This window comes from Gekko japonicus, unplaced genomic scaffold (assembly GCF_001447785.1).
Source record: "Gekko japonicus isolate JY-2015 unplaced genomic scaffold, Gekko_japonicus_V1.1 scaffold1869, whole genome shotgun sequence".
In the NCBI taxonomy this organism is placed as follows: Eukaryota; Metazoa; Chordata; class Lepidosauria; order Squamata; family Gekkonidae; genus Gekko; species Gekko japonicus.
In genome coordinates this window covers 22,420-34,187 of record NW_015161459.1, presented here as the reverse complement: position 1 = coordinate 34,187, position 11,768 = coordinate 22,420, and the positions used below count along the sequence as shown (strand labels likewise).

Below are 11,768 nucleotides of genomic sequence, written 5' to 3'. Positions count from 1 at the left end.
GAAAACACAGTCACCAGAAGTGACACAGGATATGCACAGTATACTGTCTTTCACAGTAAACGGTCAGGTGTGGCAGAGTTTATAAAACATACGTACATAATACTGCCTGGTCACCTGATGTAGATACGACACAAAAGATAACCACTCTCAGATTTTAAAAAAATTCCAACAACTAGAAGTCAAACAGTTTTCAAACACTAACTAGATCACAAGAGAAGACATGGAAAGCTCTGCTGCTGCTCAGCAATCAAAACTTTGCCAGGCTTGTCTGCACTATTACATACCATAAAAATTTTCCAAACACAATAGATGGAGAAAAAATAGCCCAGGAAATTAAAATATTTCCCTTGGAATGTTTTGGAGTATTCTATTCGTTCCTAAAATGAAGGAAAGGTTCAGGTTAATGAGGCATTCAGATGCATGGTTTTCAACTAACAGATTAATTTCCCATAATTAAATAAAACAATTTGTGCTTCATAAAGACCCTGCAAGACAGAGGAAGCCTGTTGACTGTTTTACATATGAAAAATCATAAATCCTACAAACAACAATGTAACTAGAAAATAACCCTTTCCCAGTAGAAAATTCTGTTCACACCAAGGGTTGTACATGATCCCAGAGAAGTTATGAGCTTGGGAAGGCTAATTTATCTTTCACACTTCAAGAAACACCAGCTTTTTACAATCACCGAAAAGTAAAATTTTGGTAGTACTCTTAGGTTGCAATCCTCAGCACACTTACCCCCCAGTGAAGAATATGAGACGTACTCCTGAGTAGACCTGCTTAGGCTTGCTCTCTTATTTCCTTGACAATTTCTAAATTTCTTCTTTCTCCATACCCAGGCATCTCTTCTACCCACCCACTGGACATTTCTTAACAACAGTCTCTTTAGTATGCACCTTGGTAGCATGTAGGTCAGCCGTTTCCAGGAAAAGCTGCCGACTCAGCTCCTCCAGAGCATCTACTTCTTGCTGGATAAGTGTCAGATCTGGCAAACGAAGGGTGTCAAGGACAAATACATAAACAGTCCCAGCTAAAAATGACACATTCCAGCTTTCTTTCACTGTTTATTTCATAAAAGATGTATAAATGCTCGTTAAACAGAGAAAATGTGCTAATGCTGCATTAGCTCCCATTAGATCAAGTCACAGAGTTTAGCATTTGCAGGCTTGAGTCACAGTCTCCAATGCAGATGAAGCTTGATAACTGAAAGTAATGGGTAAGCAGAATTCCTCACACACACCCTCTCAAGCTTCCTTTCACTCAGGCCTCCATGGCACTGCCCCTCTCCCTTCTGAATGTAGTCTGGAAATAAAGGATACTTTCACTGCCTGAGGAAGAGGTGGTAACACTTTTAATCATGCCCCAGAAACCAGTGGGCTTGTTGTGCACTTCACCTCTCTGGAACATGTTTCTGTGAACCATGGCTATCCTGATTGGGAAGAAAACACAAGTTCCTTTTAAAAAGAGATGGAGAGATATAAATTAGAGCCAAAACAAAATTTAATACAAATTGCTTTCCATGACATTTGGAGATTGTCTATGGGATGCTCCAATTAAGAACCGATTAAAGAAGAGTACATGTTCTTTTTGTAACCATCACAACACTAAATTCCCTCAATCCCAGCCCCTCTGCTTTTTCTAACCATGGAAGAAAGAAAATATGCAAAGATTTTTGCAGATTTCCACAGTTACGTGGATTATTTTACCAATCTATTTTTACCAAGTACATCATTCCAACTGCACTGTGATTCTATTATTAATCCATATCAAACTCCTCCTGTGGCAGTGAATTCCATGTGTTAATCACTCTTTGGGTGAAGAAGTACTTCCTTTTATCTGTTATAACCCAACTGCTCAGCAATTTCATTGAGTGCCCACGAGTTCTTGTATTGTGAGAAAGGGAGAAAAGTACTTCTTTCTCAACCTGCTCTATCCCATGCATAATCTTATTAACCTCAATCATGTCACCCCTCAGCCGTTGTTTCTCCAAGCTAAAGAGCCCCAAGCGCTTTAACCTTTCTTCATAGGGAAAGTGTTCCAACCCTTTTATCATACGAGTTGCCCTTTTCTGCACTTTTTCCAATGCTATAATATCCTTTTTGAGGTGTGGTGACCCAAACTGTAAACAGTACTCCAAATGAGGTTGCACCATTGATTTATACAGGGGCATTATGATACTGGCTGATTTGTTTTCAATTCCCTTCCTAATAATCCCCAGCATAGCGTTGGCCTTTTTCATTGCAGTTGCACACTGTCTAGACATTTTCATTGTTATCTACTACCACTCCAAGATCTCTCTCTTGGTCAGTCTCTGCCAGTTCAGACTCCATCAATGTGTATTTATAGTTAGGATTTTTGGCTCCAATGTGCATCACTTTGCACTTGGCCACATTGAACCCCATTTGCCATGTTGACACCCACTCGCCCATCCTCAACAGATCTCTTTGGACTGCCTCACAATCCTCCCTGGTTCTCACCACCCTGAACAACTTTGTGTCATCTGCAAATTTAGCCACCACTGCTTACTCCCAACTCCAAATCATTAATAAACAAGTTAAAAAGCACCGAGTACTGATCCCTGTGGTACCCCACTACTTACCACCCTCCACTGAGAAAACTGCCCATTTATACTCTGTTTCCTATTAATTAGCCACACTTTTTGATCCACAAGAGGACTTTTCCTTTTGTCCCGTGACTACTGAGCTTACTTAGGAGCCTTTGATGAGGAACTTTATCAAAAGCTTTCTGGAAGTCAAGGTAAACAACATCTATTGAGTCCCCCTTGTCCACATGTTTGTTCATTCCCTCAAAAAAACACTAACAGGTTAGTGAGACAAGATCTTCCCTTACAGAACCCATGCTGAGTCTGCCTCAATAGTTTTTGTTCATCATTGTGCCTACTAATTCTTTATGTAATAACAGTTTCCACCAACTTACCTGGTATCGACGTCAGGCTGACTGGCCTGTAATTTCCCAGATCTCCTCTGGAGATCTTTTGCTAGGTGTTCTAACTTTACTGGGCCCTGAATGCATTCTAGCAAGCTATCTTCTTCAAACCAGTCCAACAATTCTGCAACCTTTTCAGACCTTTGGAATATTATCTGATGTTCTAAACAAGCATGAGAATTTCTCCATCAGCATGTTATTGTTTAGTGATATAGAAAAATGCTTTAACGTGTTTCTCGCACCTTTTCTTCTTGCTGATGATCATATCCATGGTCTGGAGGAGGCGACGCTCTAGACCTAGAATATCTGCATCTGTCACATTCCTGCAACAGAGAGACAGATTATACGTGTGTGTGTGTGTGTGTGTGTGTGTGTGTGTGTACCAACTGGTATGGCTCTGTCTTCTATTGCAGTAATGGCCAACTTGCAGTCTACAGGCCAAATCCAGTCCCCTCTCCAATTTTGGGGCACCCCGCCCTCTCTAAGTCCACCAGAACCCAGTAAGAAACAAACACAACACAGAGATAAAAGGAAGAAAATATCAACCTAGATCAACATAATTGAGACAGTGGGACAGGAAAACAGCTACTATTAACTCCAGAAAGCATTTTAGGGGAATTTAAACTGAATGAGGAGGAAACAGAATACAATAGGGTATATCCTACTTAGCACAAGCAGACCAATATGACTTTTCCTGTTTTCCCCACCACCATCACTACAGTCAGTGGCCCCTCAGGAACAGCACAGGGCTGAACTTACAGTCTGCAGAGGAAGAGAGGAATCAGTTAAGATCACCCTCTCTTTTCCACTGGCAGAAGTGTTTTTAGCCTGTGGAAACCTGGTCAGGATACACCCCGATAACCTCTTCTTCAAAATAGGAGAATATAGACAAAAAGACCTGTTAAGCCTGTTTACCTGAGAAAGTAAGACATGTAAGTGTATGGGCAATTGACCGCACCAAATCCAGACAGCAGAGCCATGAGGGTCACCCCAATTACTCCCACCCGACTGATGAGCTGCTCTATAGACAGAATTCCTGACATAAAAGAAAACAGGACCAGATCAATTTCAACACTGTACTCTTGAAAATAGCTACTACTATGACAACATTTGCACACACTATTTTATTTTTAAGCTCCCCCTTTAATTTTAGTTATTTAACAATCATCTCTGCAGTGAGTAAAGGAATATGCAACAGGAATACTCAGCTTGTCCAAGTTACTCTTCAAATTACTTTTTTGGGCCACCAGTGATTCCAGGTGGTTAGGCTTACCAAACGCCGGCGGGGGAAATCTATTTCCTGGCAGGATGCGTGCCGCGGGGGACGGCTGTGCGCGCTGCACCCGCCGTCGCCAGGATGTGACGCTCCGCGTTACCCTGGCAACGGGACCCAAACAGCCCCGTTGCCAGAGTAACGCGGAGCGTCACATCCTGGCGACGGCGGGTGCAGCGCGCACAGCCGTCCCCCGCGGCACGCATCCTGCCAGGAAATAGATTTCCCCCGCCGGCGTTTGGTAAGCCTACAGGTGGTTCTGGGTGTTTTTTTTGGGGGGGGGGCGGGGGGGGGGGTCCAAAAGTCCATAAAAAAAGAATAAAGCTCTGAAGTGCTAAAAGTTTGCTTGCAATGAAGCTTCAGACATTTACACTACAAAGAGGTTGCCACTGAGAACAACAACCATGTACAGACTTTAAGCGCAGCTTCCTCTATACTGGCCATAATATAAAAATTTGCCCATTTTCTGACAAATACCTCAGTGAAATTTAGCATGAACAAACCCAAGATTCCCGGCGCACTGCCTAACAATGGCTCTCCTTAGTCCCAGATTGGAAATGAAGGAGCTGAGATTTAATTAAACACAATGTAAGTTCTAAACTAGGTGGGAAAACAAACCACTAAGGAAACCAGCAAACTAGTTTTGCAATTTAAGAAAGGAAAAGAATCGCTGCTCAAGCCAACCAGGTCAAGAAAAACGGAAATAGTTTAGTCTCAGTCACAGATGGCAAGTGGAAATTTCTCAATCCAGGGTGTTCAGAACTGCAGCTAATTCTCTGGCTACCAGATTCAACCGTAACCTACCACTGCTACAGTACGAACACAAGCAATAATAGTTCCAGCTAGAACAGCAGCTAACCTCTAAAAAAGGAAGAAAATGTTAGGATTTAAATCAAATATCAAACAGTATTTTCAAGATTAACAACATATTGTTCTCTCGAGAAAGAATTTATTTTAGATATCAGGATTCCCTTGATGTGCCTGCCAGTAATGTCCCCAACATTTGCTACAGCATGGACACAGCAAGTAAAATAGGTTAATTAAAAAGTGTAGCTTTGACATGCTGGCCACAACATTCTCCAAAGTGATTGATCCCATTTCCAGGCTATGACTGTTTGCACTCCACAGTGGAGAAAAAGCACCAGCAACCACTGCATATCCCTTCTCACACTTGCCAGTGCTAAATGAGGGAACTACTCATTCTGTTTTGGTACTAACTTGCCATCCTTGCAAACAAGCCTGTGATGACCAGCAATACAACTTCAGAGTGCTAATAAAAAGTTTAGCAATATGCACAAGTACCAAGTAAATGGCAGATTCCCTTAAGTGTATTTGACCTGTTATTTGCTTACTGTGCTTGTTAAGGAAACTGTTTACTGATGCTGAGGCCCCAACTTCTTCCCATAGTAACATTACACACACAGGGTACCTCCTCCTCAGTCTCACATAACAAAAAAAATCAGTGGAAGGACATGCTCCATACAGTAGCTTGTGGCAGAGAGTTAGCAGTCACCAAACAATGAGAGACAAACACTATCTTATCAGGAAAAGATGAAAAAATGCATCAGAAACTCACCATGTTTTGGACTGAGGATAGGAAATGGGTCTCCCAGTTTCCAGAAGAAATACATGAATGTTAACCAAACAACACAGGCAAAAAGCAGTCTATGTCTGTGTACTATTAAAAACAAAAAGAGAAAAGAAAATTGGGCACAAGTACACCATCTTGAAGGGCTTGAATGGTGAACCAAGAAACTTGTGTCACAATTTTTTGTCAAGATAGCCATGTGAGTACTTACACAATCGAATGTTGCTCACAACAAAGTAGCCAATGTAAAAGGGCACCATGAACACTAGCACAAGCAGAATCACACACAGGTTCAATTTCCAGTGAAAATACCGGGAGCTGAAAACAGCAAAAGGATTGTTCAACATAATCAGAGTGCATTCTACTTACTTAAGACACCATCCTTTCCCTTCTCAGATAGTATTGCCTGCACAAAATCAGTCTGTAGAGTTACATAATGTAATGCAACTAACACCAAGAGTGCACATAACCAGCAATGTGCTCAGATTCCCTCTTTCCAACCATTCTATGCCAAGTGATCAGTAACTGATACTTCAGAAGGTGCACTGCCTCTTCATTTCCCATATATTAGAAACTCGAGGAATCTGGCTAGCTCTCACATCAGACAGATTAATATGGGATTCAAATCTAAGCAGGTCTACTCAGAACTAAGCACCACTGTATTCAATGGGGATTACTCCTAAGAAAGTGCTTTTAGGATTGCAGCCTACATCCATCTCCATCAGTGCACATACAGATGCTGGTACATTTTTTTTGCTGTTCAAAGATGTCCTTTTAAAACTTCCGTTTTGGCCAAAACCTTCACAGACAAATAATGAAACTATCAGTGAGGTTTTCTTCAACTCACTCCAGGAGTAGTGAATTTATTAATAGATATTGTCATTCTATGGAAGTAGTAGCTTATTATTCAGGACAAACTGGAGTACCTTATGAACTGTTATTAGGTAAATGAAGTTACACACACTAGGGGACCAATACCTATCTTTGCTATCAGATGGACAGTTACCACTTGGAAATGGCAGGATCAGAAAGATCTGGAAATCATGGTAGTTTTACATTTATTGCTCAGTACTGACAATACTTTTTTGATTACCAACAGTTCTCTTGAAATCTTATTTGCCATTTGGAGCACCGTAAAATATAGAGCATGCACTTATTATAACATTTCATAAACTATTTTAATATGCCCCAAAACCCTTTTTGCACCTAGATTTTAAAAAGTCCTTACAATGAAGAAGGAGGAGGAGGAGGAGGAGACGGAGGAGACTGGATTTATACCCCTCTTCACTACCCAAAGCAGTCTCAGAACGGCTTACAATCCCTTTCCCTCCCCCACAACAGACACTCTGTGAGGCAGGTGGGGCTGAGACTTCTCTCTTGAGAACTGCCCTTGAGAGAACAGCTCTGAAAGAACTTATGATTGACCTAAGGTCACACCAGCAGCTGCATGTGGAGGAGTGGGGAATCAAACCCAGTTCTCCCAGATTAGAGTCTGTGCTCTTAACCACTACACAAAACTGAACTGGAAAGAAAAGTAAAACACAGCCAGACCAATAGATGATTCAACTGTATCAATAGCTGTTACATTTACCTGCTGTTTAGGATGCCTAGAATCTCAAAAATGATGAGTTCAAACATAGTGCATGAAAAAGCAAATGTGACAGAGAAGACGACCTGCACAACATATTGTCGCACCTGTAAAGAACCACAAAGGAAAAAGTGCTTCCATAAGCACAGTATTCAGCATCATTTGGAAGAACAAATTAGCATGAATTTAAATATACACTGTTGTTTCTATCCAAATAGACAGATCTTGCTCAAATGGAGTCTGCATTAAATTTTATTTATCAGCTTTATTAATCATTCATCTTTCTCACTGAGTCCATCCAAGAATTGTTTAGCTCATTATTACAGTTCTTTTCACTGACATTAGACTGTTTCACACACCAAAATGCAGAAGCCATTTTTGAATGCAGGAAAACTAATTCTAAACTGCATTTTTTTAAAGGGGTCAGTCACAACACACAGTGAGGAATCTTAAAGCCCAGTCCTATGCGTGGTTGCAGACGAGTAAATCCCACTGCCTTCAGTGGCCCTTATACCCAAGCAACCATGCCTAGGAACACAGCCTTAAGGAACTGTGTTATTAACATGATTTATATAATTCAAATCAACCTTCTCTCTATTGGACTGTAATGAAGTTATAGTTGGGATACAGTGAGCTCACCCTCACCTCATAGTCTTTAAATAGCTGGCGCATGAAGAACAGCCATCCAAATCCAAAGAACAGTAACTGTTGATGAAGAAAATGTCAGATAATATCATTTCTTATTTAAATAATTGCAACATAACATGAGAAGCTCTGAAGTTTCACAACTTCTCAGCAATAGTATTCTACTATGCACAATCAAGATAAGATAATAGATTCAGGGGTTTTGTTGTTGTTTTAATCTTTGCAGCATAAGCTAGACATGCCTCATCCTAGAATAAGTGTAAAGTGTAATTGTAAAAAGGCTCTCCTCCCCTAAAATGAAGCCATGCCAGAAAATGTATTGCAACAAGACTACATCTCCTTTATTTATTAAAATATTTATATCCCACATTTCCTATTGTTCAAGATGACTTACAAACTCAAATTTAAAATATAAATAACCCCCTGCAAATAACCCCTCTCCACAAGGCAACAGATGAGAACAATAACCACAATACGCTACCCATACAGGTCTCCTTATTCCTTGACCTACATAGAGCCATCATGTAAGAAGGAACAGAAAGGGGTCTGTCACTGCTACATCTTCTGGACATTTAGAGTGGACTGTTTAAACAAGACAAGTTTTTAAAAAGTGAAGTCCAATTACATTTCCTGTTATATATGCTTTCAGTTACAGAATTTACATTTAATGCTTTAAAGCCATAATGTCAGTCTGAAAATAGAACTTGCTTCTTAGAACTTTCCAATTCTCCATCCCTCAACAAAGGCAAATCTCAGTTAAAGCCTTCACCTCCTGCCATTCTACTCCACATCTAGGGTTGCCAAGTCCTCACTGACCACCAGTGGGGGATGGGGGGGTAGGGTGGCCAGGGTGGGAAACTCCTGGAGATTTGGGGTTGAAGCCTGGACTCAATGCCACAGAGTCCTCCCTCCAAAGTATCCAACTTCTCCAAGGGAACTGATCTCTGTAGTCTGGAGATGAGTTGTAATCCCGGGGGATCCCCAGGATCCTACCAGAAGCTGGTATTCCCATCCACATCTGTGGCCATCAACCCCCAGACTTAAATAGGAAAACTGCCTTCCCACACACCTGAAATGGAAAGGTTGATAATTCTTCATCTAAGAAGAACTCAAATGCAGAGAGACTGAACGGAATACAACCTGAGTGTCTGCATTTCTCTCATTGTTATATTCTCTTGCTTCTCTGTTATATAAACCAGCAACACTGTTTGGTATTTCAAAACAGAGAACTAACAAAACTATTCAGCATGGAGTGAGAGACAGCATGGTGCAGTGGTTAAGAGCCGTGGACTCTAGTCTGGAGAACCAGGTCTGGTTCCCCGACTCCTCCACATGAAGCCTGCTGGGTGACCTTGGGCCAGTCAAAGCTCTCTCAGAACTTTCTCAGCCCCACCTACCTCACAAAGTGCCTGTTGTGGGGAGAGGAAAGGAAGGCGATTGTAAGCCACGAATGCTCCTTAGTGTACAGAAAAGATTTCTCAGTATTAATTTATCTACTTCACTTATACCCTGCCTTCCTACCCAATGGGGACTCAAAGTGTATTTCATTGTTCTCCTCCCCTCCATTTTATCCCTATCAGATAGGTTAGGCTGAGAGTGTGTGACTGGCCCAGGGTCACCCAGTAAGCTTCCATGGCAGAGGAGTGATTCAAACTGGGTCTCCCAGATGCAAGCCTAGGTGACACCTTCTCTGGTGACAGCACCAGACAAAGCAGGACCAGGTCGTCATACCTGTAATGTGCAAAGTAATGTACAATAAGATGTTGTAGGTGTCCTTGCACTGACCATATAGAAAGGACTTTTTTTTAAAGCAAATGTTTTTGTAAACTAAAGTCATCTTCCAAGTCAAGAACATGTAACTTGTGGATGCCATTAAAACATGTGAGAGAAAATAAAAGACTGAAAATTTTCTACTGAATGGACATCTTAGACCATTTCTACAAACAATGCTTAAAATTGGTTTTTGCATCTCCAAGGATGGTAATTCTAAAAGCAATACCTTTAATGATTGGAATGTATATTCAAGTTCCATGTTAACAACAGTATTTATACTGTGTTAGAAGCACATTAGCACTTGGGCAGCACAATTCTATGGTTACTCCAAAGTAAACCCCACTGATTTCAGTGGACCTCGCTCCTTAGTAACAGGGCATCTTGGGTCTTGACAATGAAAACAACCCTTGCCTAATTGCATCTGAAGTACAGACACTTTCAGCATCACTTGTGAAGAGAGCCTGTCTTTTCCCCTTCTTCATTTTATAACTGAACTACGAATTTGTGGTTGGGACTATTACCCCATTTCCCCAAGGGAGAACTTGATATATCATGTAAGGGAGAGAGAACATGGTGCATCTGAAATGCCACTCTTTAGGCCTGATTTACACATTAAGCAAGAGAATAAGGTGGTAGAATGAAATGCAACACTTCAGAATCCAGTTAGAGCATTTTGGAACACTCCCTGGATGCTTAAAAACTCCCTGCAAAAAAACTAGCACAAGGAAGGAAAGAGCGCCCTAGCTTTCTGTGCCACTGCACTACCTTTCCATTTGCCTAGTGCTTTATGTGAAGGAACGTTCCAACCTGTAATCCACCATCTGCAGCTCTAAAATATTTTCTACTTTACATTCCTGTACAAGTGCAGAATGACAGCCGTGTTAGTGTGTTGCAGCAAAAAAAAACAGAAGTCCAGTAGCCCCTTGAAGAAAGTTTAATTAAACATAAAGTTTCGTAAACCGGAGCTCGCTTCATCATATGCCTGGATCCGGACTCCTGTTTCACTCTCTCCTACACTGTGCACAAACGACACGTTCTGCAGTGTAAAAGAAACTACCACCCCCGCCCTCTTTTTTCGGTCTCCCGTTCTATGACGTAAGAAAGCGAGTCTCATCCACCATCCCGCGCGGTCAGAGGGGAGCGGGGTGGAGCCTCATTACCTGAGATACCACCATGATGCTGGAGTCGATCAAGAAGCTCATGGTGCACGAGAGGGCCCCCTCCCGCCCGGGGAGGGATAGGGAAGGGTCGCCGTCTCCTCTTTCCGCTCGCCCCTGCCGCTTTCCCCTGTGTCAAGCGAAGCTCACAAGTGTCACTTAAAACGGCTGAGCCCCATCTCCCTTTCGTTGCCTCATTGCCGTCGTAGCGCTGCTCGGCTGTGCAGATACGGGAGACGGAGGAGGCGGGGCAGTTGACAGCGCTTGGAGATAGCGGAAGATTCAAGACGGAACTATTAGAGATAGAAGAAAACCTGAGCGATATAGAACCAGAACTTCCGGTGGCTTCGTTCTAGGCATTACATCTCTATGGTGAAAATCCGATCTCGTTTAAACAGGGAGTTCCGTTTTAGATCGGAAGTGCCCGTAAGGGCGGAAGTTAAAATCTGTATGATTCAAAGGTGGTGTTGTCACTGGGATTATGGATGTGACTTTGGTCGAAGTAACCGAATTGACGAAGTGCAGCCTGGGGGTGGAGAAGGTGTGAAGCACCTGCCTCAGGGGGTGGTGTTGGCGCGTTGTTTTGTTAGGGCATAAATTACTTTGATGTGAAGCTCTAGAAAGCGTCCAGTGGACTGTCTGGAGCTCTGGATTTATCGTATATCTCGTACTGCTTTGCAATGTCTAGAGTAAGGGTAGGGTTTTGTTGCTGTCTTTATAAAACATGTTCGGGAGAGGCTTCAGTGTGTTCGTCGTGAGCAAGTTGGGAGCAAGTGTGATTGTGTAGTGGTTGGA

At 42.0% G+C, this 11,768-nt stretch overlaps 1 protein-coding gene across 1 annotated transcript in view; it reads right to left on the bottom strand.

Annotated features, from left to right (window-relative positions):
- The window catches only part of LOC107125649 (Golgi pH regulator), a 19,023-nt gene extending 7,788 nt beyond the window's left edge, over window positions 1-11,235 (bottom strand). The window contains exons 1-10 of the mRNA XM_015429091.1: window positions 10,977-11,235; window positions 8,044-8,103; window positions 7,402-7,505; window positions 6,022-6,128; window positions 5,799-5,900; window positions 3,865-3,985; window positions 3,192-3,272; window positions 1,323-1,432; window positions 900-988; window positions 283-377 (exon numbers count right to left, since the gene is read on the bottom strand). Of these exons, the coding sequence (XP_015284577.1) occupies window positions 283-377; window positions 900-988; window positions 1,323-1,432; window positions 3,192-3,272; window positions 3,865-3,985; window positions 5,799-5,900; window positions 6,022-6,128; window positions 7,402-7,505; window positions 8,044-8,103; window positions 10,977-11,018 (911 nt within the window). The 5' untranslated portion in view covers window positions 11,019-11,235. The remainder of the gene's footprint in view (window positions 1-282; window positions 378-899; window positions 989-1,322; window positions 1,433-3,191; window positions 3,273-3,864; window positions 3,986-5,798; window positions 5,901-6,021; window positions 6,129-7,401; window positions 7,506-8,043; window positions 8,104-10,976) is intronic.
- Between the last annotated feature and the right edge of the window lie 533 nt (window positions 11,236-11,768).